At 47.7% G+C, this 27,569-nt stretch overlaps 1 protein-coding gene across 2 annotated transcripts in view; it reads left to right on the forward strand.

Moving 5' to 3' along the window:
• The window catches only part of Grid1 (glutamate ionotropic receptor delta type subunit 1), a 734,712-nt gene that overhangs the window by 116,357 nt on the left and 590,786 nt on the right, over positions 1–27,569 (forward strand). For both annotated transcript variants that reach the window (XM_060390904.1, XM_060390905.1), the window contains exon 3: positions 13,323–13,607. In XM_060390904.1, coding sequence (XP_060246887.1) covers positions 13,323–13,607 — 285 coding nt within the window. The remainder of the gene's footprint in view (positions 1–13,322; positions 13,608–27,569) is intronic.

Genomic DNA, 27,569 nt, shown 5'->3' on the forward strand with positions numbered 1-27,569 from the left:
CTGGTTATCACCTAGGGCATAAGGTTCAGACCAGTGGAAGGGATAACCTGGGCTGTGGATTACTTAGTGCAGAGCTATGATGGTCAAATTTCTATTTTTGTCCTGCCAAAGCTGTCCCTGGATGAGCCCCTGTTGGCTGGTAGGTGGAGCTAGTGTGTAAGAGACGCCCCAGCAACCCACCCACCATCTGTTCACAGGCCCCAGAGTAGGGCTTTGGCCAGCAAATGCAAACACAGCTTCCGTGGACTTGTCTAGGTAAGATGGCTTGGAATGGTGTGGATAGTACCCCTGCTTCACTCTCAGCTCCCTTCCCTCCTGTCTTCACTTACCCGGGCCATGTGGGTCATCTTCCTGGCCTTGGCTGCAAGGTGCATGGGATGTGGGGACTTGATGGCAGCCAAGAGAAGAGGAGCAGCAGGCTGGCAAAGGGCAGGGGCTAGGCCTGTAGTGGTCCCTAGAGGGGAACTGCTGTTCCCATGTCTTACTTAAGGAGTACCATGAAGTTAGCAGCATTGAGCTTAAGGCTAACACTTAGGGGCCTGAGCAAGGCTCCCTAAGGTAGTAGAGAGTGGGCCAGGGACCACCCTAGTTGGGTAGAGTCTGGTAATGGGAATGTAGGTACAACACCACTTGTTTGAGAAGAAGGTAAGCTCTCTGCTCACTGGGAAGGTTTCTGGTCAGTGTTCCAGTCATGGTCCTGACATGGTGATAGGCCAGGGACAGAGGGTGCAGCCACTCACAGTAAGCATGTCTAGGAGGGAGCGAAGTGTGAGGCAATTGTTCTAGATCCTCATCCTGTGGTCAGGCCCGCAGGGTAGTGACCTCCATCACCAATGTTTACTTGCTAAGTGTAGTCATCTCTGGTTGGTCCCCTGATGGCCACTGTATCAGGGCCTAGCCTCATCTTGCTACAGTAGGTGCCGAGAAAGTGACACAGATCCATGAGCAAACAGTGACTCTGGGCTGTATTATCTATAAGGCAGGGATCAGAGGAAGGTTGGAGGCCTTGGGAAAAAGGTGGTACTTCACAGGATTTGGGGGATAAGAGGGCAAAGCAGTGGACCAGAGCTTAGAAGGGCACACTGATGTAAGCTTCTGTCAGGAAGCAGAAGGTAGCTGCCACAGCAGGAACTCCAAGTTCGTACATGACACCTGGGAACCAGGAAGTTGCCCTAGAAGTCTGATGGACAAGAAGAGGGATCAGTATCAAGCCGTAGAGCTGGGGCTGGGGCCAGAAAAGCTGGCAGGATCAGAACTTCGCAGCCTTTCTTAGAAGGAGCCCTGTGGGCCAGGTGGTTAGGTGTGGCAGCTTTTGCTCTGTGGATGGAGGCAGGAGCCAGGGCAAACCTCGGATCTGGGGCTCTCTGTAGCAGTTAGCCCGACCTGGGAGAGAGGGTGTGAGTATCAGTGGTAAAGCAAGATTTCAAGGCTCCCACTACCCATGTGTCATACACAGTGAGTGAAAGCAGAAAATCGTATATTGGTGACCTGGAGAATGGGGGAGACAGCTTAAGAGATCCGGATATCAAAGATAGGCGGAGGTGGGAAAGGGTAACACCAACTTCAGTAAGTATCAGTTTCACATCTGGGAGAGTAACTGAGGTCTAAAAAAAATGCTTGGGCTAGGACTGAGGCCAGGTGTCTGGGTGCCTGGGTGATCTTGGCTTTCAGGAGACCAGAGAGGAAAGATGGCCACTGGAAGCAGTCTCGGAGATTCAGAGGGAGGGAGCAGGCTGAAGACAGGCTCTGTTATCTGGCTGGCTATGGATATTTAAGCTTGGCTCTGGTTCCTCAAGCCTAGTGTCCAGGGACCTCTGAACAGTCTGTTGCTAGGAGACCAGGCTGTTGCCAGCGTTGCCAGGGGAAGAGCTTGTAGGGCAGGTTTTGCCTGAGCTCTCTGAGGAGTGCGCGGTTAGTAATTGCAGGAAAGGTGTTGTTTCTGGGAGCTCCACAGCCACAGTCACGGAGACACCACTCTTCTTTTGAGCTAGGGCTAGACTGTGAGTGTCTGTCTGGTCAAGAGGGACTCAGGCTTTTTCTGCTCAGGAGAGCTGTGGTTCTAGAAGTGTTTGTAGCCCCATTCACCTCTTCCCCAGGAGACCCTGGAATGCGGACAGTCCCCCCAAGGCCTTTTCTATCAGTGCTTAGACCTGAGGGTGGTGCTATTGGGAGGCATTGGGAACCTGGAAGATATGTGACCTATGGAGGTGTCTCAGGCCACTGGGGCATGCTCTCACATTGCCAGGATGCCAGTCTTTCTGGTCTCCTCTGTTCCCTGATTCCTACTTTGCAGTCTGGCCCTTGCCAGAGGCCCAAAGCAATTTTCTAGAACCTCTGGAATTGAGAGCTCAGTGACACCTTTTTTCCCCCCCCATAAAGTTAATTGCTGTGTTAGTCACTTGGTGCTACTCCTGTGTCCAAATGACTGGCAAACACCTTAAGGGGAAAATTTTATTTTTCTCATAGATTCACAGGCTTCGCCCATGGCTGGCTGATCCCATGTACTCGAGCAGAAGATCACAGTGGTAGAGGAGATTCCTCACCCCATGGATGCCAGGAAGCAGAGACAGGACACCACCTCCAGCAACTTAATCTAACCCACCTCTTAATCTACAGCCTCCCAGCAGAGGACCAAGCATTTGGAACAGGAGAGTAGTCCATACCAATAACCAAGGAATGTCCCTGTAGTAATGTGAAACAAGCCTCCTATCCATACCGAATGAAGTTGGCCCCAAGTCCTCAATGCCCCCTCCCATCTTTTCTGTGTCTCTAGACAAACTCCGAGAAGGACACACATGATCAGCAGAAGGCAGTCCTTTGGGGCATACTTTCCACATACTAAACATGGCTTTAGACTCTATCAGTTACCTTGTTTCCCTGTCTCCAGAAACAGAAATCAGGCAGCTTAGAAATTCAACTCTGGCTCTGCGGGTTTTGGTAATGCCCTCAGCTTGGCCGCCTACTTTCGATTCCCCCATGCTGAATGGGGCAGAGCACCTACTCCCCAGGAAGGCATGAGCTTGATGATAGGGTGGGCCTGCACCTGCTGGCTCTTATGCCAGGGGTTGCCTTTCTCCTCTACCACCAAAATCCCAGCTGTAACACTTTCCCTTACTTATTGCCCTGGGCTCCTTGGCTAGCCTGCTTGTATGTGGTTACACAGGTTGCGCTGTTTGTCCATCCCATTCCTTTGACAGCTCTGGAACAGCCTTGTTCTTCCTGAGGTTCTCAACCTTAAACTCCCTAGATGAGCAGAATTAGACAAAATAAGTTGTGGAGGGCCACATGTCTCACCCACCCAGAAACAGATCCTGGTCTAGATGCAGGAGGACCTGAAGCCTAGGATTCTTTGCCTCACTGTGCTGCTCAAGGCCAGCCCTGCTCTTGGACTTGATTTTTCAGTTGATTTCTGTTCTCTGTTTTGCTTGACTTGGGAAACTGGATATGTCAATTGGTTAGTATGCACACACCTATATTCCTGAGTAATATTCTGCCATCCACTGTCCCGTGAACATCTTTGCATCAGGCCCTCAGTGTGAAGGTCTAGAAAGCCATCTGTCTCAGTTTCTTCTTGGGACCTTAAAGGTCAGGCATGAGATAGTATAATAATCTATACTCAGTAGTGTGTGCAAGGACAGTAGTCATGGAGCAGGAAAAGGAATGGTTGATTTTACATAGCAAGAGGGAAGTCAGACAAGTTCATAGGCAAAGAGGGACTTGGAAAGGGTTTAAGGGGTACATGGGGGATTCTAAGGCAGAGAAGAGGAGGAAGAACAGTGCAGGGAAAGCAGCCAGCATGCACACACATACAGGTTAGTGCAAGTATTGAATGCCACAGGGTGAGAACGCAGGGCATGTGAAGTTTGGAAAATAGACCTGTGTCCCCTGGTGTGTGGATTGAGAGTGATGGTGGATACTTTGACTCGTAGGTAATGGGGCCATGGTAGGTGTTTCAGAGCCATGTTGGGTACTGAACTTGGGTCTGTAGAATAGAGATCTGGAAGGTGCATTGGCATCCCTTATTCGCTGGTTTGAGGGAAGCAGAAGTTTGGAACAGCTAGAGGGAGTGATCTCTCTGAGGGTTTGCAGAGGAGTCCTGGGGGACCCTTGGACTTGGGTGCTAACAGGGCTGCAAGAGTCCTAGCGCTTTCGAGGTTCTCTGGAACAAGAATGTGCTGTGCATGCATGCCAGGGACTCATCCTATCCTGATATAACTTTCCCCAGAGCAGGCTTCTGTGTGAATCCCGGCTGGGAGCTCGGTGTTCCATTGGCGGAGCAGTAAAAGTCATTAACGAGGAGCTGGAGAGTTATAAATAAGCCAGTACGCTCCCACCCAGTGTTCCCTGCCTTTCCAGCCCGCGAGAGCAGGGAATAGGTTTTGATTCATTAATTGGCAGAGGGATGGTGCTCCAGAGAGCCCACAGCACTGCTGACACCTCCCCACCCTCCTACTTGGCTCCAGGCAGCCCCCTGTGCTTGCGGCTCACCTGCCCTGGCTCCAGTCCATCTTCCTGCGGGAACTTCTGGGGCTGCTGCTCTTGGCTCCACTCAGCTGAGCTGAGCTTCAGTTCGATTATCTTTGCTACTGTACCCTTGTCCCCTCTAATCCCTCACTTGCACACCCTCTTTGGAGTAGCCTGCAGAATGGTGTTGAGAGTTCCCAGTCTCTGGATGGGTAGGCTGTGCCTTTTTCTTTGAATGCCCATGAGCAGTAGGAGCTTGATGAGCTGGAAAGCTCTGGGTTTCGCCTCTGAAATCTAGCCTCTCCTACTGCTCCTTTGAATTAAATAGGTTGCTGCCTGCTCTGCAGCATGGGCACTGGCCAGGGATTGAAAGAATGAGCAGAGGAGGGGAGCTTCTACCCTGAGGCCAGTAGCAAAGGCAGGAGACTGGGAGTAGTGGCCACACACTCCATTGTGGTAAATCTTGGTCAGTGGTCTGAAGGGAGTTGTAGTAGAGGAAGGTTGGGCTTTGTGACAAGTTCTCTGGGAGGACTGGTTATCCATGGAGCAGACGGAAGGAAGTTAGGTAGTGAGGGTAGGGACACTACATATTTGTTGCGAACCCTCAGGGAGATATGGAGCTTCAGGAGCCAGATACCTGGGTTTCTGTGCAGGCTGTCTGGGGTGTAGGGCACCTGACCTGGTACAGTTTGTATAATGTCATGGGTTTTCAATTGCTTTGAAGGCTTTGGGAAGCTAATGTGGTTTTAGATGGGGCTAGTACATGGTGGCTGATGTTTCCTGAGGGCCCAGTCACTGTGGTGTGGGAAGGCCATGTCTATTAGGAAGGTCAGATGTGTGCAGGACTGCTGGAGAGAGGTAATGTCATGGGCCAAGGATATGGCAGTGGAATGGAGGAAATCCAGCAGGCTCAGAATGTGTTTGGGTATGAAGCATGTAGGACCCATTGAAGGTTTTGGTGCAATGGGTTGTGGAGAGAGAAATGTCAAAAAAATGTGGCTGGGGATATCTCTCTGCTGAAAGTGGAGACGCATTCTCACACCCATGGGAGGAGGTCCGTGCTGTCAGGTGAGTTGCCACTGGTTTTATCAGGTCAGGATTGGCTTGGAGGACAGGGGAAGGTTCTGAACCGGAACAATAACTGTGAAAGCTTCCATAGGGCTAGGTCTGATGCTCAGAAGTAAATGTGCAAGGATGCCTAGATTCTGCGGTCTTTAAAGGCAGGCTCTGGTTGTGGGAGAAGGCAGAGAGGCAGGCTTCTGCAGGACTGGCCTTGGGAGCTTCCCTCCTCAGAACAAAGGCTGGTGGGTGTGAAAACCTAAAGGCATGGGGCTGATCACCTTGTGCTGACCACCTCTAGTTCACCTCTGAAGAGTGAAACAAGGTTATTAGTTGGTGCTTGGGAGGTTCCCAAAGAACAGGGAGGGAGGGGAGTGATGAAGAAGACAGTGAGTGACAAGGTAGGGGACTTCATGTCCCTCTTGGAGTCCATGGGGAGGCCCTGTGTGCTCTGGGGCAACAGGCCAGGTGCAGGCCTTCTACAGCCGTGTCTCCAGAGTCTTCCCAGCCTGTGGTTTTGTTTATCCTTTACATGCCTTAATAAATGATGAAAAATATTTATTCTCCATAGATCAATAATTTACCATGAGTTATGACAATACTAAATTTGGTCAATTATTCATAGGCTATCAAGTATTTATAAATGCTACCTTAATTTAAAGCATTAGCCATTAGAATTCAAATATTCATAAAGCCAGTGCCAGTTGAAAGGAGGAAGGGCAGGGTACAGGTGGCAGAGGTGGCTGGGGAGTGAGAGCAAGAGCTGCCCCAAGAGTTATACCACTGCTTATGGGAATGGTGGGGAAGGCAGAGGTGCTGGAGTCCCTGTGGAGACCATCGCTCCTGGGTGGGCAGAGCTGACCTGGGTCTGCTCTCAGCCTGCTTCTCCCTTCTGCCACCTGCAGAGACCAGCTGAGCCTGGCAAAGAAGAGCTGAACTGAAGGACCTCTGTGAGGCTGCCCCTGCTCTAGGTGCAGGTCCTTTCTTGTCTGGTCCTTCTGGTCCTCCTGCTATTCATTAGCATGGAACCCTGAGGCCAGTTAATACAGGACTTCTGGGCAGGAGACTTGAGATCCCAGAGGAGCAGAGCCTCCAAGGACAGGTTTGGCATGTTGACAGATCAGCCTGGTTGATCATGGGGAGCATGAATGGCTATGCCTGGCCTTCAGACATTCAGAGTACCCGGTAGAGGAGAAACAAGGATGATAACGGCAAGCATCGCTGTTGGGAGAAACAGATCAAACTGGTGAATCTCCTCCAGCAGAAGCCTCTGGAGCAGTATTTCACCCACCTTGGAGACTCCTAACCAAACCCAGACGGTTGGATAAGAGTGTCCTTGCCCAAGAGGTGTTCTCTTCCACCATTCACCTGAAGGCAGGTACCCACTACTCATTGAGCTATAAAGTTCTCTCAGTGGGGATGGTCTCATTCCTGCTTGCCTGCCCTTCCCTAGGGAGTGTCAAGCTTGCTACATTTCTACTTAATCAAGGGTTGGACAGAGTCAGCTCTGAGTCTTGGACCTTGTTTCCTTTTCTCTTCCCCTCACGAACTATGGAAAGATCTAGCGGCCTGGTTATGATTTCTTCAGTTGTATGGTCCTGGCCACAGGACTTAGTGAACATTCATGAAAGCCTGTTCTGTGAAGTGGCCTCCACCACACCTGATGTGGCCTACCCAGATGCTCAGCTGTAGGCATCTCCTCAGGGGAGCTTGGTGGGACTATGATTGTGGATTGAGGGCTAGTTATGTTAGTGTGGGACTCTGAACCCCAAGCAGCTTCCCTCCCCCTAATTTCTTGGAATGTGGCGCTACTGACTGGCTTAAAGGCCTCTTTGGAGATGCAGTGCACTCCCAGGCAGGGAGCAGGAACTGCTGCTCATTACAATTCATCTCTACTGCTTTCCTCCCCTGCTGGTGAGGTGAGTTGTGCTCAGGGAGCACTTATCAATCTATCAGACCTGCATGGTGATCAAGAGAGAAATCAGCTTTATGGCCACATGATATTGGGAGAAAAAAATGATATCAAACCCAGTTATCCCCCTGAGAGCTGTGGAAGTGCTGCTGAGCTCCAAGCTGGAAAATCTGGATTGTGGAGTTCCTGCTCCATGCCAACCAGTGTGTGGGACCCTGCACATAAAGACAAAAGAGTGGGGGAATGTCTGGGCCCACAGTGACCTTGCGCTAGACTTTACCATCTGCTGAGTCCTGGTCACTGCAGGGGTTCAGGGGTGGGAGTGAGATGGGGCAGGGAGACAGAGCACAGCAGGAACCAGTCTTGCTCTCCTGGTGCTTGAGCTTAGAACCATTCTGTGAAATGGATGCTGTCATCTTTGGGGTGAGGTAGAGAGAGAGAGCTCCCCAAGAAAGGCCAGTTTTTCCTCCAGGCCCCACGCTGGGTCCCCCGCACAGCAGACCCAGGCTCAAAGTCTGTTCAGCTTCTCAGCAGAAGCACTGCATGAATTGTGTAACATCCCATCTCACACAACCTTGATTAAGCTAATAGCTGATTTGGCTTTGATCTGATGTATTTTGATCTTATTATTTTTATGTTAGAAGCCTCCAAATAATCATCATTTCAACAGTGCCCCAATTAGCCGGCCATTCACAGTGGATTGAAAATTGACTCACATTGGGCCTCTCCATTAGCGCCTGTGAGAGACTTCCAGCCTTAATAATCCTGCCTGTGCCAGAGGCTGGGTGCCTGTGGTACTGCAGGTGGTCATAGGAGGGCCACCATGACCCTTGTACAAGAAAGCTGTCAGCACAGGTAGGATGTGCTAGGATGGCTCGTAAGTCTGATGGATGATACTTTTTTTTTTTTTAAAATAAAAATGCTTTTTTTAATATTAGCTTACATTTCATTAAGGCATTTTTCTTGGTTCTCCTCCCTCCTATCCTTCTTCCATCTCTTGCTTTCTCTTGCAGGTCCTTCCCTCTTTCACAATAGCTCCCATAATGTTTTCATGTTACTTGTTCTCTTTTGCACTCTTCCCCAAAGCATAGGTGACTTTTTAAAGGGGAGGTTTGCTGTGTAGCTTTTGCTGGTCTAGAACTCATTAGGTAGCCCAGGTTGGCCTTGAACTCATGTCAGTTCTAATAACTCACCCTCCAAAGTGACAGGATTGTGTGTGTGAGCTTCCACACCCTTCTTAAGGCTCTGGGCATGACTTGGGTGCAGGTATTGGTCGGGGAAGGGAAGGAGGGTCCCTGGAAAGAGGGAGAAAACTGGCATCTGTTTGGCACCTTTGGGCGTGTGTGCATGATTAGGACACTGAGTCTCAGGAAGGGCACGGATGCTGACCAGATGGATTAAATGGGACTTGTGTTTATGAGATTCCTATGTTCTTCCCAACTCTGGTAAGGTAGCTGTTGGCGATCAAATTTTCCCAAACCCTTAATCATGCTGGTCCCTATTCACGTAGCTTCCCCATTTCTATTGGTTTAAATCCTTCATTTGAGATTCTGATGCCAACCACATATCTACATCTCCTGCATCCGGAAAGCCTCCTTTCCTTTTCTCTTACCAAAGAGTATGTGTCCTAGGAGGATCCAAAATGCATAGGGAGAGGCTTATGTGTTATTGGTGTGTTGAACCTATGCATGAAATACATAGCTGGGCAGACCTTGGTGTTCTGTGGCACCTGTGTACAGAGAGAAAAACTGAGGCTGTGACTTTAGAGCTTAGTTTATATGAACTATGGAGCTGGCTTACTATAAAGTCAGGTGATGACTTAAGAGGTTGCTGGGTGGATGGGTGATGAACCAGGAGTGACTGATGGCTTGTAGGAAGGATGCAGGAGATGGAGTTCCTGGACCATTAGGTCCTGCACTATTCAATTTATTTGAAAATATTATTTAAGATTCTATCGCAATGTTTCGAAGACACAATGTCTTAGTATTGAAGTACCGAAGACACAGTGAGTCAAAGAACAATCCTTTCGCCACCACGGTGCCTTAGCCATTTGTGTTTCTTGCCTTATTTGAAGGCATCTTTCTATAATGTTGAAAATAGTTTTGTGTCTTTTTTTTTTGGTCATATTTCAGAAGCATTTCCACCATGTCTGTGGTAATGCAGGATGAACTGGTAGTTCACCTTAGTCTAGTCCTGTCACTGGATGCTTGTGTCACTTCACAGCTCATTATCTAGGAGCAAAAATACATCTCCTAAGTGGGTATAATGAGAACAGCATGGATTCACAAATATCAGACACTCAAAGGAGTCTGGCTCAGAGGAAATTCTCACACAGTGGCCCCTCTTCCTCCGTGCTTCCCCGCTTATCTATTATTGGAGGATTCTTTTTACTTTCTAAAGCAATTACCTATTCATGTCATGAAAATTTTTGCAAAATATAGGAAAATAAAAAAAAGAAAAGCACTTACAAAATGCTTTCACTTTGAACATTTTGCATTTTTTTTCCTTCTGGTCTTTCATGCATATTGAATTTTACTTAATTGATATTGTAAAATACATACATTTTTTTTGCATGAAATTCATGTGCCTTTTTATGACAAATACTTTCCTCATTATTGTGGTGTTTGGTGCACTGCTGTCAAGGCTGCACGTGCCTTTAGCGTATAGTGCTTCCACAACCACACGCCTATTTGCATCTTTCAGAGAGTTTGCAGTGTTCTCTGAGTACCACTGAGTGTCCTCTTACGCTTTTGAATCTAGTGCCGTTCCCGTGGTCTGGAGAGTCTCCAGAGACGATGAGAAACACAGGGCACTGACAATGTCAGGACCTACAGTATCCTTGCACACATCTTCATGAGCTACCATGCTTTGCCCACTGTGTGTCCTTGGTGTGTGTGCATGTGTGTGTGTGTGTGTGTGTGTGCTTGGTGTGTCTGTCTCTGTGTTTGTGCACCCACATGATGCATGCACACACAAGTGAGGAGCAGGCAGAGACCACTCTTATCCTCTTTGAACTTGAGGGTCACTAGGAGATCCAGGTGGTTATAGAGGCAAGGTGCAGTGTCATGGCAGGGAAAGTCTGGGGATCTTGGAGAGAAGGCTGTTGCCAGCCTGAAGCAAGAATGAGCATGAAGTTGAGTTTAGGAGGCGAGGGGTGCGATCCAGTATGTAGAGGCAGAAGGAAGTGCCTAAGGTGTAGGCATGCTGCGCCTTCAACAATTCCTCCAGGTAGGCATGTATGTGTGTGTAACGTGCACATGGGTGAGTTCATGTAGAGGCAAAAAGGTCAACATCCGAAGCTGGTGTTTATCACTGAGATAGTGTCTCTCACTGAACCTGGGTCTTACCGACTTACATGGCGCAGCTCGTCAGAAAGTCACAAGGTTCCCCCTGCCTCTGTCTGCCTAGTGCTGGGATTGTGTGTGTGCACCACTGTGTCAGTTTTTAAAAATTAGTTGTTAAGTTTTTTGAGACTGTAATATAATTACATAATTTCTACCTTTCTTTTCCTCCTCCAAACCCTCTCATAGACTTCTCTTTGCTCTTTTTCAAATTCATGGTTTCTTTTCTCATTAATTACTATTATGTGTGTTCCTGAATACACAAATGGAACCTGCTCAGTCTGTATAATGTTTCTTGTATGTATAGGATTTCAGGGCTGACCATTTGACATTGAGTAACCAATTGGAGTGCTCTTTTTTGGGGAATACTGTTTCTCAGAATCCCTTAGTTGCCTGCAGTTCTTTTTTGCAACAGACGGAGCCCATTACAGAAACCTACAACTAATCAGAATACAGAGTTGTGGAGCCCGGTTTCAACTGATAGGTCTTTAACAGAACTCCTGCACTTAAGGCTCAAGCATCATTGTGGAAGCAGGGACGGAACAAGTCTAAGAGCCGGAGGAACAGGGAGTTTGCTTTCAGATTGTAGCTCCTAAGAATCCCTGAAACTATGCTCATGCAGTCTCACCGACATGACTGCCTGAACATGAGCTGGACAGGCAATAAGGACTACACCAAAGAACTGCAGGCAACTGAGGAATCTATCTATCTATCTATCTATCTATCTATCTATCTATCTATCTATCTATCTATCTATCTATCTATCCATCCATCCATCCATCTATCTACCTACCTACCTAACTACCCATCTCATGGGTGCTGGGTATCAGAACTGAGATCCTCATGATTGTGTGGATTTTACATACTGAGCCATTTCCTTAGTTCTCAATGGATGTCCTTCCTTCCTTCCTTCCTTCCTTCCTTCCTTCCTTCCTTCCTTCCTTCCTCCCTTCCTTCCTTTCTATTTATTTATTTGGTGTTTCTCTGTGTAACCTGTAACCTTGGATGTCCTGGACTTGCTTTCCTGGACTTGTAGATCAGGCTGGCCTCAAATTCATATTAGTTCACCCGCCTCTGCCTCCCTGAGTGCTGGGATTAAAGGCATACACCACCATGCCTGGCTACCGGATGTCTTTAAACTGGCACGATGTGATTGGATATCTGTGAAGCCAGGATGGAGGGACAGAGCACTTGGGTGGCTATGAGATCCTTGAGAGAGATCTCATGTCCACTGTTTACCCAAATCCAGGTCCTGGCATGGGAAGTGGAGGAATCATTGGGAACTGGGACCTGAGTTATTATCTGTGACAGTCTCCGTTGTGTATAGCAAAGCCCTGGTTTGGGAGAAGCTGCCATTGGTGCCAGCCAGTATAGGAGACAACCCCTCCTCACATCTTTTCCAGCTCCTCACTTCCTTCCACTTGGGGTGAGCTCTCCTGTTTTTCACTTCTTTCGCAGTCCTGTCTGAAGCATTACATAAACTCTGGGGCTCCTACGAAGGAACTGCATTGTCAAAGTTGTTCCAAGTCTGCTGCGTGCAGCAGATGGCTCACTGCCATTCACAGGCTGTGTTTTGAGACCGCATCTGCTTTCCCACATTCCCGCCATCACACAAAGCATTCAGAGACATACTTGCTTCAAAACTGGGGCAGGGAGGTGGGTTGTGGGGGAGCAGGATCTTTCTGTCTGCTCTGCTGTCTGTAAAAGGTATGAGCTTGTGGCTAACATTGTTGACCCTTGTGGGTACCGGGTGACTTCTAAAGTTCAGGCTCCTGAGTGTGTCAGTCCCAGAAGGGGCTGCTGTCATCTCAGCCTCATTTATCCTCTGTGCCTTTGGTAACTGCCTGAACTACGGGTACATCTTCCTTTGTGATTGTCAAGTGGCTTTTGAGCAATCCTGGGCTTCTGGAGCCAAACACTTCATCTGGGCTTTGGCCCAGTGTTCTCATGATAGAACTCAAGTGGACTTGGCCATGGGACTGAGAATCCTGCCCACTGCCTTTCCCTATTCTGGGTCCTCTGGGGTAAGTATATGTCTCCTGGCATCTTACAGATCCAAGCAGTTCAATTCAGACAATTACATAGCACACATTGTATTCTTTGCCCATGACAAGGGACAAACAGATTCCTCAGCATGAGTTTTCGGCTCCTCCCCAGTATTTTGGCTGCTGGCTCAAGGTGGGAAACAGTGTCTAACTAAGAGTTCTGTTTGGTGAATCAGGAAGATTTGGAGTGAATCCTGCTGTACCACTCTTCTCTGACTAGCCTGGGACAAACGATCCAGCCACTTCTGACCTTTCTTTCCTCATCTGTTAAATGGGTCTGAGATGTGTGACTGAATGTTTGACCAAGGTTCTCAGTGTTCACGGTGACTTAAGGTTATCAGCATCTAGCTCATGAGAGCTGCTGGCCTGGATGGGACTGGCTCTTGGGCTGTGTGGGGAGGCATCTCAGGGCCACAGGCATGAGCTGCTGGGTGGAGCTGTGTGAATGAAGCCTGTGCAGCCGTGGCCATGCTGATTTCTTCCTTTTTCCTCTCTTTCCAGCCTGTGACCTCATGACACAGGGAATTTTGGCCTTGGTCACATCCACAGGCTGTGCGTCTGCCAACGCCCTGCAGTCCCTCACAGACGCCATGCACATCCCACACCTCTTTGTCCAGCGCAACCCCGGGGGTTCACCACGTACTGCCTGCCACCTGAACCCTAGCCCCGACGGCGAGGCCTACACCCTGGCTTCGAGACCACCTGTCCGGCTCAATGATGTCATGCTCAGGCTGGTGACAGAACTGCGCTGGCAGAAGTTCGTCATGTTCTATGACAGCGAGTATGGTGAGTCTGGGGTGGGGGTGGGGGTCTGAGGCTTGGGCGCAGGGACAGCTGGGTGCTGAGAGCCCAATATCAGAGGCTTCAACCACGGGACCCAGTACTGGGGTGCTGCCAGGGTATAGATCCACGTTGGTGGTCTGGGCTGAGTTTTCCTCGGGGTGGTAGGACCCAACCTTGAGCTTCTTGAGTCGGGCAAGAGCTACAAAAACAGATCTGTAGATAGGCACTAAAGTTGCCTAGCAACATCACCTTATCATGACAGCTGAAGTTTGAATCATCTTAGAATTTTCAATAAAATATTAATAAACTGCTGGCAGGGATCTGAAGAGCTGCATGCAGGCTGCCTGCCTGGGTCTTCCTGGCATCTTCTCCTCTGAAGGTTACTCCTCATGCTGGATGGTGGTCCAGCCTTGGATTTTTGCTTATATCTACCTCGATCTGCCCTGTTTCAGGTCTTAGGCTAGGGCAAAGATCAGAGGAAAGGATGCCTTAGCTGTTGGGCCTGGGGACACTGTATGGCTATGAGTGGCTTCTTTGAAGACCTATTCTGTGGAAATAAGCATAATTTACTTACTAGGAAACCACAAAAGCGGCCTTTGGAGAATCAGTTTCATGTTTGCTTAAAGCTTCTCTGTAAACAGACCAGTTTGAGTGAGTTCTGAGATAAAATGGTTTCCACGATTTGTTCTTCAGAAAGGTTTTATTTGGAGACCGTTGACAATCCCATGATGTTATGAGAAATAATGCAGAGGGAATCTCATGTGCTCCTCCCTCAGGTTTCCTGAGGGTAGCACTTTGATTAGTCCTAGCACAATGTCATTACCAGGATTTGGCCCTTGTGCAGTCTGCAGGCTCTTCATAGTTTACCAGTTTCTGTGTATGTGTCCAGTCTAGGCTGCTGTGCGTGTGGATTCGTGTCTGCAGCATTTGTCTTACTTACGTTCATGTTTGCGTGATCACTAGCCAGGATTCAAAGTGATTCTCTTAAGAATCCCTATGCTTTACCTTTATTACCACAACCACCCCATCACCTGTTCAAAGCTGATGGGCACTTAGGAGGCTTGGAAACGCCGGTGGCTGAGTTTGGGATGGAACCGTGCAACTCTTTTCAAGTCCACTTTTGTCTCCTGGTGAAATAATCTTCTTGCCAAGAATGTAACTAAGAAAAGAAATCAGCATATGTTTGCATTTGCCTAAATACTCTGCCTCCCGAAGTCTGGGATGCTGTCCTCAATTCTTGAACAAATAAACTGTTTAGAGCCTTCCAGGAAGAACTGAAAGAGCAAACAGTTACTATGTTGAAATAAAAACGCAGTGGCAGCTGGGGGCTGGGACAAGGGTGGCTCAAGGCTCTGGGGGTTTTGCTGGCAGGCCCAGGAACTGGCCCTGTCCTCTAAAAATAGCCTCAGGTTCCACACTGATGTGCCACAAGGCGTCTCTGAGAAGTCAGGCCTTACACCAAGAACCAAACCTTAAGGTCCTCCTGTTGGTGTTGAGGCCAAGCCCGGTGGGAGGCATGGGTCCGGGTGTGTGTAAATCTGTGTACAGAGCTCCTTCCCATTCTGCTCCTCTCAGGTGCTCCTCTTGTCTCTGGCCTGCTCATACCATTTTCCTCGGAGAGAGCAACAGCTGCAAGGAGGGCAGGTGGCAGCCCTGTAGCCTGCTCACTGTCTGGCCTTCCGTGATTCCTGAAGACTGAGTGATGCCTGGAGGCACTTGCCCAGACTATGTCTTTTCTTTCCATTATACTTCCCATTTCCGTGTCACTCAGTCAGCAGATGTTCCAGGACAGGTGGACGTCCCCACCCCTGTTCAGCAGAGCCGGCATCTTATTCAGCTGCTCACCTATCCTCAGCCCACTTGCCTTAGACTGCCACTCATGGGGACTAGTCCCTAGTGTAGACCAGGATCCTGCGAAGGTGGTCATTCCCAGGAGAGCAGGCCATATGCCTTTCTTTGTGTCACTGCAGTTCGGCACTGTGTCTGGTACTATGTGGATTACAGATTCATGAAGACAATCCTGAACCTGGAACAGCCCCCACAGTATGCCTCTCTGTTCTCACATGATGCTCTTCTGCCTTTACTGGAGTTGGATTTAGTTCTTGGCTAGCCTGTCCTTTATCATTAATCCCACAAAGATGCTGAGTGAATCGCAGCTTCCATCAGATGAATCACTGTGGGTAGATGGTGCCGTGTTGTGAAGGGTGCTGAGGCTGTATGTAGGCTCAGCAGCGGAAAACCATGTTTAGCGTGCTAGGAGGCTTCCGAGGCGGGGAGAGAAGACACGCATCCTATTTACTGATTGTGATTTGGCAGGGAAATGGGTGGGGAACCTAAGAGCTGCTGAAAGTCAGAGCAGAGCCTCCTGCAGAGGGTGCTGTCCAGGGTGCTGGCCCCTTTGGCTTCAGTTGCTCTGGAGGTCATAGCTATTTCATTGTAGGCTCCGCAGGACCCTTCAACTTTTGCCCACCCTAGCCCTCAGCCTCTTAATTTGACAACCTTTGGGGGCTAGTTTGTGCCTGTAACAGTTTCTGTACTCTTTCTGCTTGGCCTGACTATTGCCCTTCTGTATATCCCATCCTGTTTTCCCACATAAGTCCCATTAGGTTAGCTAAGGCTGAGGAAATTCACAACACATTCAGCCATTACAGTGGGCATGTGCTGGCTCCCACAGCACCACTGGCAGTGGAATGTCCATGTGCCATGGGTGGATTCACATAGCCAACATGCCCGTGATGATGTAGTTTCAGATGAGCCCAATTAAAACTCAAATTGAGTGTAACTACTCTTCCTTCTCCCAAAGTCAAATGGAAGTGATTTGCGATATAGGAAATTCAGTGCTGATCTCTAAGTCTCTGCATATGTTATTTCACTTACGTGGCGTTTTACCACTGAAGTAAATAAGGCCCAGTGAGATGCCTCTTGCTTTAAGGCCCGTGCGCTTAGCCAAGGCACCATTCTATTTCTTGGTAGGCTTCAGCTTCCTTCTCTTGTGCCCAGCTAGTCAGAGTCATTGCTGAGGCAGGAGTGTGGCTCAGAATGGACCCAGCATGCCTCACCCTTAAGTGAACACCGCATTCAGACACTCCCTTCTAGAGGTGAGGATCGATTCGCCCCCATTTTCCTTGTCATTTCCCCTTTAATCTCACGGACACCTTTCCCTGGTAGAAGCAGGTGTGAGAAAGGAGCAGGAAACCCCTAAGAGGAGTTGACAGAAATGCATGCCTCAGGATGCTGAACATTCCCTGAAGGTCCATTTGTTAAAGGCTTGGTCTCCAGAGGTGTGATGTTGAGAGGCCCTGTGGACTTGAGAGAGGTAGGTGCTAGAGGGCCGTCTTTAGGGCACCGGGGTATGTCCCTGAGAGAGATTTTGAGACTCCCACCACTGCAGCTGTCTGTTTCCTGTCTTGTGATATGAGTAGTGCTCCCTGTCATGTACTCCCACAACAAATGCTGTACTTTCAGACACTCAAGGCACCGGGGCTTCTGCATCTTGAACTGAAATGTCCAGCACCATAAGCCAGAGCAAACCTTTCTTTTTACGTGACAATTGCCTCAGGTGTTTCACTGTGGTGACAGAAATCTGACTAATACTGGGTAAGAGAGGAGTTTGTATGTATTTGGTTTACAAAATATGAGAGGTGCCATTTGGTACAATTCCATGGAAAACACTTGTATGCTTGTTATGACAGCAAAAGGAAAAATAGAAGAGAAACTGACATTTGGAATAGAAAATCCATAACATTAAAATACCAAAATTTTGGATGGATTAGAGCAGAGAGCTTTCTCTCTTGCTAGTGTGTGTGTGTGTGTGTGTGTGTGTGTGTGTGTGTGTGTGTGTGTGTGCATGCATGTGCCTGCTCATGTATGTATATTTGTGTGTTTGGGGATTGGTGTGTTAGCTATAGCAACAGTTTTCTTCAGAGGATAACTTTGGATGAGTGTTTGTGGTTGTGTTGGGATCTTTAGCTATCGTTGTCTGATTCACCTGGTAAATATTCATGGATTCGCTGCCATGTGACATACATTGTACCTGGTGCTCATTTTAAATGAAGAGGTAGTGGATGGAGCGCCTTGGCTCACATTGCCTATAATTGGGATTGGAAGCCAGGGCCCAGTGTCTCCTTTCTAGCATCTCCGGGGCAGGTAGATTTTTTTGTGACCTCTGGTCCCGCTTGCAGGAAACTGGCATTCTGCAGAAGCAAAGCCTCAGGTATCTGCCTGTGTGACTACTGCACTTGATTTAAAGTTACTTGCCTGTATGTATGTGTTTGTGTGCTTGTGTGTGTGTGTGTGTGTGTGCAGAGGCATGTGCACACATGTATGTGTGAATCTGTCCCTAAGTGTTCCTTTCTGCGTACACTACCTCTTACCAAGTATGTGGCTTCTCTAGGTCCCTAAGCTTACCAACATCTCTGTTGCATGTACTTGGAGGATTCTAGTGCAAAGTGTTCTATTACTCTGATGCTAATCTACAATTTCTATGTACCGTCTCTTCCCATCTTCACAGGCTATTTTTGTTTTCTCTTCTATGACATGCTTGCTTGTAACTGTTAATTTTTACACTGAGCCTTTTCTTCAGTAAGTTAAGTGTGGCAAATACCTTCCGTCAGTTGCTTGTCTTTATAAACAGAAGGTGGGTATTGTACTGTTGTCAAATGTAGTCATCTTTTTTATGCTCAGCTCTCCTGCCTGTCTTATTTAAGAAGCTCTTCCCTACCTTCATGTCATAATGATAGTTCTTCCCGAAACCACATTCTCTTCTTGGAGAGAAGATATTTTCTCCTGAGCATGTTGCCCACAGGAGGGCCCTAGCCTGAGCCCTGTGCAGTGCTGGTGTGTGCTCACTTCTCCCTGTAGCTGTGTCCAGCATTTCTTCCCAGGCATTGCTGTGACCTAGGGCCTGTCTACTGCCTGGTGGTGACTGCGAGAGGTACATGCTCATTCGGCACAGCCTGTAGCAGGGAGGTTAGTGAGCTCTCTCTGGAGAAAGGAATGTTTAAGCTGGTGCATGAAGGACAGGCAGAAGTCAGGCAAGCGAAAGGCAGTGGATCCTGGGATGAGTTGGGAGAATGTTTCAGGTATAGAAGCAAGCAAGTGAGAAGGCTGGGGGTGTAGGTGAGGGTGCACAACAGATAAGATGGAGTGTCTGGGTTACAGATTGTCTGTCTGGATCGCAAGCTGTGGTCAGGGATGAAGCCAGAAAGGCAGGTGGAGAGGCCTCACAGGCTAGCTACAAATCCCAGGAAATCCCCAGAGCCAGACCTTGCTGTCTCTGCTGGTGCTTTTGGATTTTAGTTTTCATATGTAGTACAGACACGTGAGTGTGGACAAAAGGGATGGGACAGCCTTTAACCCAGAATTCTCTGGCCCTCTACTGCTTCTGGTTTAGATTCACTGGTTGCAAGCAAAAGGGAGAAACTAAGATGGACAGGAGCTGTAACACAGCTGAGGACAAACCCCAGGCCCACAGTACACTCAACTTCCAGCGGCCCCAGCTTCCATTTCTTAGCTTCATTCTGAAATACAAGGAGCTTTGTCACGGCCCTGGTTCTCTATAGTGGGTGTGTGCTGCTCCACGCCAGGAAAGCCAAGTTGAGACAAGTGTGTGGACTTGCTCCAGGTTGTGGCTAGTGAGTGGCCAGGTCTGATTTCCAAAACTGGGGCCCATACACCGCAGGGGGAGTCTTTGTTAGTGCATGAGGACTTGCTGTGGTGCTGTCAGTCACGGCAGAAAAGGGAAGCAGTGCTAATGTCCATCTTTAGCTATTTGGTTAAATATTCTACGATGTGTACATTCAGTGGAACATAACAGTTTCAAGATGGCAGTCACTTAACCATGAACCGTGGGCAGAGAGAGGGTCTCTCTGCAAGCATAGACTCACTGGGACTGGTATTTTCACTGAACAGTTTCATGTATCTTGAATTTCATATATAGTGAAAAAAAACTACCCAAAACAACAACAACAACAACAACAACAACAACAACAACAAGTGAGGAAATGAAAGCAGATGGCCACCCCTCTGCTTCTTCTACTCCCTGCATGTCCACTTCTTGAGTCTTCGCTGCTGCTCCTGTGGAAGGTGACTGTAGTTTCTATGCCAAAAGATAAAGCAGCACAGTACCTGGCATGTGTGATGGCAAGGAGCCGTGAGTATGAAGCAGGAATGGCAGTGGGCAGCATTCTTCCCTCACACTAGTGGGGTAAACTCGGGGCTCTCAGCACAGCCTTGGTGCAAAGGCCTTGGCTCTTTGTTTCTCTGGCTGCAGACAGGCCTTCGGGTTAGCAGGTCGGGGTCTAGGCCCTTGAGCAGTCTTATTGGCTCGGATCCCAGGTATTTACAGCCGTGTGACACTGGCCAAATCGCTCAACCTCTCTTCCTTTGTACAAAACAGATAAAATTATCACCACACTGGATACAATCGGCATGTGGCTTAAAAATTACTCATGCAAAGGGCTTAGCCTTGTGTTTCTGCATGCTGAGGATTTGGTGAGACCCCCCTACTCAGGAAACAGGTTCATCTGTAGCTGAATTGTGGTCCCAATCACCCTGGTTTCCACAAGGGAGTGGTTTTGCTCCTGGCTTGGCTTGTTCTGGGATGACAGAGCTTGGAGTCAGCAGTCTCACCTATAGTGCGCAGTTTCTGCCCTAAGCTGGGGTCAACTTGCATGTTCTCAAAAGGGTCACTACAGTGCACCAGGGGTTCTGCTGGGCACCAGTCCTCAGCTGGACAGCCAGTTGTTGCAACTCACTACTAATGCCCTCCCACAGTAAACTTCCCTGGAAGAAAGAGGATGCTGAGAACCCATGCTGTTCTGATGGGTGCTTGTTGCCAGTAGTGTCTCTGTGCCAGCCCTGGCAGCCCAGACTGGTGACTTCAAGCGCAATGGCAAGAGATCTCATGAATAACACCCCTGATCATTACAGCATTAGTTCAAATTGAAGAAATAAATACTTTTTTTTTCCAGAAGAAATGAGCAAGTGAGTTTAATTGCTAGGAAACCTGCAGAAGAAGTTTGACAGTAACTTTACCAGGATGAGTGTTTTGTGTTTTGTTCTTCAATCTAATTACAAAGCAGCTGTACTTTGGGGGTATGTTAATTGTAGGGTTTGCCAGAAGATGAAAGTTCATTAGCTCTGGAGTTTTCTTACCCACACATTAGGTTCCTGAGTGTGAGGAGATGCCTGCTGAAAGCATGGGTCTGCAGGAGGCCATGAGGCAGTGCTGGCTCTTGCACGTGCTCATTATGTACCTAGTTCTGAAAGAGAATCAGGAGCATGACTTTGGCCAGGCCTTTTGATTGCCTCATGAATCACAGTAGTGCCCCTCAGAGGACATGTGCGGTTCTAGATGACAGCGTTTTCCAGGTCTCAGCCTGCACATGAGAAGAAGCGTGGGCAAGGGTGTTGATAAGGGCCAGAAGGGCACTGATGGTATATGGTGCTCTGTCATGTTCAAGTTCACGTTGTGCTGTGTGTTGCATCCAAGGCCAGCCATGCCTTGCTTCTCATGACCTGCGTATAGGTACCAGAGAACTGCTCGGCCAGGGCTTTGGGAACATTTTCCACTCATGACCTCTTTTTGTCTGAGAAACTTACATAGCTATATAAAACTGTCATACCAATCAAACATTTACTGAAAAAAACCACAAACCATAAAGATATTTATTTTAAAACTGTCCTTTCCCATCTGTAGAATTTTTGCCATTTATTAAAGATGAGGGCAGATCTATATACCTAGATGGATGTGCTTGTTTATAATAACATGAAGAAATATTGACTATATGTTAGATACCACAAGACCTAGGATATTTCCAATGTTTTCCAGAATTCACAAGTATTCACATTTTATACCGGCCAATGCCTTCATAGCCATTTTGCATGCATGCAGTACAAAATGGCAGAAGTATGTCTATGAACACTTCAGAAAATGGGAAAACTTTATCCCAATTACAAGCCAAGATTCATTCAACATTTTAAAAAATGAAACTCAAATCAGAAACTACTCCAGCAATTTAAAAACCAAACACTACAACAGCATAGAATCCAAAGATTTACTAGTTTTGTACTTGAATGCTGGCACATGATAGTAGAAGGATGTTAAAAGTCTGGGTTTTTCATAAATAACTGTTATGGTTCTACAGGAGCAGAAAACTTCATCTGTACAGGCAGATTACTGCAATTTATGAGCTACAATAAGTCTTGAGTCTGGGATGAGGTGTTTGAGTGACATTCTTACAGAAGGTGACAGCATGCACAGTGCAAAGTGTGTGTGTTGTGTGTTCAGAATCAAGGCGTCACTGATGTTTTGTGATTTACCATGGGAGAGCTACAGGAACACCTTGGATGCTTTACATGTTGGCTTTTTAATTTTTTTTTCCGTTGTTATGCCTTCAGAAACCTGTTGTCATGTTCTCTTGTGACCCTATTTAAGATAACAACCCATAGGGCAAGAAGCTATGCTTTTGAGTATGTTGATTACAACTGTAGCCCAAGAACTGAAGGAGGAGAAGGAGAAGGTGGAGGAGGAGAAGGAGGAGGAGGAAAAGGAGGATGAGGAGAAGGAGGAGGAATTCAAAGACAGCTTCAGCTACATTGCTTACTTCAGAACAGCCTGGACTATATGTGCTTATGTTTCAAAGAAAAAAAAAATAGGAAATAAGCCAGACAGTGTCAGCACACACCTTTAATCCTAGCACTCAGGAGGCAGAGGCAGATGGCTCTCTGTGAGTTCAAGGCCAGCCTGGTCTACAACTCTAGTTGTAGGACAGCCAAAGTTATACAAAGAAAAAACCCTGTCTCAAAAACCCAAAGCAAAATAAAGAAAAGCAAAGTGAAGCAAAGCAAAGCAAACTACCACAGCAAACAACAAAAATGAAGCCATGTTCTAGGATACCAGTCCAGTAGTAGGACAAGAGCCTATGATTTGAGATTCTTTTTCACTTCTTGCAAAAGGATGTCAGCTGATAGCATATGACCGTAATAAACGTGGGATGCCCAGATTTCTCTTGCTCACTACTGAGCATTGATGTGGCTGAGTAAGGACTGTGGAGGCACATTGGATCTTGCTTGGGCTGGAACTAGACAATGTCTCTTGATTGTCTGTAGGAGCATCAGTTCCCATGGAGGCAGAGAGGCTGAGGGCACCCTAAGGTGGGTCCTTTTTGGCTAATGGTCTTCTGTAACCCTTGGAAATGCTTCATTATCCGGTGGGTAAAATGGCCACTGTCTTTGCATAGGACCCACTTCCTGTCCTGTTATTACCCACTCACCCTCTCCCTTGAAGCCCCTTGATATCGCTCAGATATGCAGGTGCAGCCTTGTCTCAGGGATGAAGTCTACCCGTGCCCTGTGTAGGTAGGGACTCCCTTCCTACATCCATAGGCTTTTCTTTTGCTTCTGGGCTGTATTTCCACTTGACTCTCCTCCCCTTATTTTTTTTCCTTTGAATTTGTGGGTATATACCTTGTTTCTAATGTCTATCTTTATCCAACTAAAATGCAACTTTCAGATAAATATTTTATTTCAAAATAATTTGTTATTTTAAGTTGACATGTACTTATTTGTGGGGGAACATGTGGCATTTACACACATGTATATGATGTTTTGATGTAACTGGAATATCTGTTACCTGGTGTGACTGTTACCAACGAAATGATAGCATTTATCACTTATTTGTGGTGGGAACCTCAAAACTCTCTGTTAGCTTTTTTTTAAACTTACAATGAAGTGTTGTCGACTTTAGTTGTCCTCTTACAATGAAGGAAGTTATTCTTGCTATCCAACTCCACCATTAGGTAGGATTTTAATTTTTCAATGTCGAATGACTGTGCTGTTGTGCCATTTAGTTCAGCAGTTGAAACTTAGTAGGTGTTCATTAAATATTTGGTGAGGGAATGAATTAATTGGTATTTTGACCTGGCATATTGTCCATTTATTTTCCCAGGAAGCATATTCTTTTGTATTGTTGAAGATCAAACACAGAGCTTTGCGTATGTTAGATAAGTCACCTACCACCGACCTTGGCTCCACCCAAGCAATGTTTTCTTTACTTGAGAAAATTAAACTATAGTACCTACTTTTTAAACCATACCTGGGGATGTCTGAGGGAAGTACTCTGACCTTCCCATCTCCTGAAGAGAAAAACCTCCAGCTGCCCTCCACTCCTGAGAAAGATCCACTCCAGTTTCCTGGGAGCAAAGAGTAGAGAAACTGTAGCTATCACTGTGTGATGGCAGCGGAGCTAATGTGATCTGGATGATCAGTTTGGCTACTCTCAAAGGACTTGGTTCCATCCTGACGTGGCTTTTCCTGGGCAGGTTGATGACTCTGTCTGATCTTTCATTTTCTCATTTTGATAGTGAGGATAATAAAAAACGCCTACCTCAGAGGGTTCTCATGAGGCTGAAATGAGATGATAGATTTGAGAATGACACAGATCCCTGTGGTCACAGACCATTTCTCATTTTCTTGTTCCTCCTCATGGCCAGGCTGCTCTGAGCACTCAGCCTGTGGTCTAGGTGGGCACAAGCACTGAGCAGAGGGTTCTGGGGGGCCTAGAGTCTGGTGCCCTCCTCCCCACTGCCCTGGAGGCAGTGCATTCTGAACTACAGTGGGGAGCAAGGACTGCTCAGGTATGGAAAACTGTGTATAAAATACCAGGGTGAGGGGCAAAGTTTTTGCTGCTTTAACATGAGGACATGAGTTCTATTCCTAGCACCCGTGTAAAACCAACACATTGGTACATATCACAACTATAACTCCAGCTCTTGGTAGGGAGGAATACGTGTAGGTCCATGGTTCTTGCTGGTCAGCTAGTCTAGCAATATGCAGCCAGATGTTCTTGATTTTGATGGCAGCTTCTAACCCAAGTGTGTTGGTAGCAGCGATGTGGCCACTGAACATCAGAAGGCAGGGGCCTCCTTGATGATGCCATTTCTACATGGGCAGCATGGTGTCTCCCCTGCTAGGCTCTGTGAACCCTCTTCCTGCCTGGGAGTTACCGTATAACGAATCTGGCTTGGTGGCTGGTGACGTGTGTAGGAGGGATGGGAATCAGAAGCTAGCCTCACTGTCTAAGGGCTGGCCCTGCCACAGGAACCTGGACACAAGTCTTTTGACTTTGCCTGTAACTGTTTTGGATACAGTTTCTCCTTGCTTATCCACTCTGCACACACCCAGAGGGGATCTGTAGGTGCTTCTGGCAGTGTGAGAGATGGTGAGGTTAAGAAGCAGCCAACTCCAGGAGACAAGATCGGGGCTGCATCTGAAAAGGCTGTGCTGGCCGGAGGGTGACAGGCACTCCTGTGGTCATATGTTCAGGAAGGCAGGTCAAAAAGGGTAAAGATGTCAGTAGGGGGATAGAGTGGATGGCAGCTCTGGCTTACCTCTGAAGCCAGTGAAGTAGAGAGTTGGATTTGGCTTTTTCTCAGGCAAACCTCTCACTGCCTTGCTACGACAGGCTGGAACTCCTCTTCATTCTAGGTGGGGTGGTAGAGCACCAGGTCCTGTCTCTGTGGGAGGTTTTCGTTTTTTGGCCTGGTCCGAAGGTTTTGGGATTTGCGTCTGGTCAGGCCTGCATGTCGGATAGCCATAGTTGCTCACTGAGTGCAGCATCACGTCCGTACAGCCCAGTTCTATCGGCCATGCACACGTGGATGTCCAGAGTTTCCATATCTGAATGTGTCCCCTTGGCAGGGCAGCACTAACTAGACACCATCTATGACAGAGGCTGTGGAATGCATCTCGAAGCTGCTTTAGTGCTCAGCACAGCCCTGTGAGCATTAGGGAGGCATGCTGAAGTGAAGAGGGCTGGTCAGGAGTAAGGAGAATGTGGGGGTGTCAGGGGTACATTGTGTTTCTAAGAGGATGAGAAAGTGAAGGGAGCTTACTTTGTTTTTACTTTTGGCTTTGAAATGATTTATTAGTTTGTAAGTAATACATGTTATTCTTTTTTTTTTTTTTCAATGCAATTTATTCAGGAACCTTGAACAATCATCTGACCCTGGGTAAAGCCAGCCCACTTTAAATAGCCTCTGGGTAGCCAACCTCAGCATGCCACATGGGCAATGCAGATAGGTATACATGTTATTCTTGCTGTAAAAAAAAAAAAACTCTTGGGAAACTAATAACTGTACCTCCCCATCTTCCTCTCCAATAGAATAATGGCACTTCTTGGGCATGCAACACGGACACACAGGAATCCCTACTTCTAGGCATGGCACAGTGCATAAACAGGCAGGGCAATGTTGCCTGTATTAAAAAAAGCTGTGTGTGTGTGCACGTGTGTGTGCGTGTGTGTGTGTTTGTATGCATGTGTGCGGGTGTGCAGGCTCCAGAGGAGGTCAGAGTCGGGTGTTAGTTTTCCTGGTGTGCTGGGAACTGGACTCCCGTCCTCTGGAAGAGCAGCACATGCCGGGATGTCTCCATTCCCACATGTACTGTTTTGAGACAAGTCTTACCTGGACTTCTGGGTTCTGGCTCCACGTCCCTGGCTTGTGTCTATTCCCTGCTCCATACTTGCTGTTCAGCGTTTCACCAGGTGGACAGTTGTGATCGCTCTTTGTCTGCTTTGTCAGTTCCGCAGCATATCTACACTTCCTGCTGTCACACAATACCATGGTACACCCCTGAATAGACATCCCTGTGAGCATATGTCTCTAGGATGAGTTGCTGGATCACAGGAATGCTTTTCAAATTAGAAGACTAGAAGAAGGTGGTGAGATGCCAGTTACCAAAATAAGGCAGCAGGAGGAGGGTGGGTCCTGTTCTGGTTCTTGTTTTTCTCAGGGACGCAGCAAGTAATGACTTTTGGGGTGCCAGATTGATGATGAGAAGTGTCATCAGGGAGAAAGTCAAACCCATTATGCAGAGTCAGAAAACCAGATGAGATGACTCCAAGGCCTTCTATGGTCTACAGTAGCTAGGAGAGAAACAGTTTTAGGACAGAATCACTTGTAGGAGCATTGTGTGTGGGAAGCAGGAAGCAGGTGGTGAGGAGAGTATGGAGAGGTAGTTCTTGTGTGTCCTACCCAGAGGGACCACATCTCTTTAGTATGGTGGAGCCAAACTGACATGATGTTCCGGAGGAGAGGTACTGAGGTCTCAAACATTGTGTCTCAAGGCTGAGGAAGGGCTGATGTGAGCACACATATCTACACTGAGCTGATTAGCCCAGGCTCAGGACCTGGACATATAGGGAAGCTAATGTGGGAAATAGAATCAAAACACTTGCAAGGATAGCCAGAGCTGATCTGAGCTGAACCAGGTTGCCTCTATTGTCTGCAGTAGGAAAGGTGCGGGCCATGCACAGGGAAATGTGTTTGGGTGAGTGATGTGAATGTGAAGTCCTGACTGAAGGCATGAGCTTTGCCTCCTTGTAGCAGGAGGCTTACCAAAGGCTCTTGTTTCTTCATCAATGATGGCTCCTGAACAGATGATGTGTCCTGCAGAGGAAGGCCAAAACACTCACTGTGTGATTGCTTTGTGCCAGGCCCAGCCCGATCCTCATCTCTGTCTCACAGCCACTCAGCAAGGTGGGCCTTTGCCAGCAGCGCCTCTAGGCTCCAGCTGCCAGTGAGGATTTAAATCACAAACACTTACTCTTAAGTCTCCTGAATGGCACCCCCCTAACATGAGCTACAGGTGGGTGTGTTCTGGGCACTGTGCCTTGGCATGCAGAGGGAGGCAGAGGATGGGCAGGGAAGCATCTGAGGGTATCTGAGAAGGAGATGCTGGTGTTTGAAGGGAGGTATTTTCTCACTGTCATGCCCTCTCCTTATATTCTCTCTGCTTCTTGTCACCACACATTTTTGCAACCTGCAGAGTTCCGTGACATGAACACTCTGTCACAAGACAGAGGCAACATGCTGGGGACTTAGGTTTTTGGAGGTTCGTCCTTACTGTGGAAACTTGAGGGGTTTTGTTAGTCACATGGTTCTCTGGTGTTTCCAGTGTTACTGT

The sequence above is a fragment of the Meriones unguiculatus genome, chromosome 9, assembly GCF_030254825.1.
Source record: "Meriones unguiculatus strain TT.TT164.6M chromosome 9, Bangor_MerUng_6.1, whole genome shotgun sequence".
Taxonomy (NCBI): Eukaryota; Metazoa; Chordata; class Mammalia; order Rodentia; family Muridae; genus Meriones; species Meriones unguiculatus.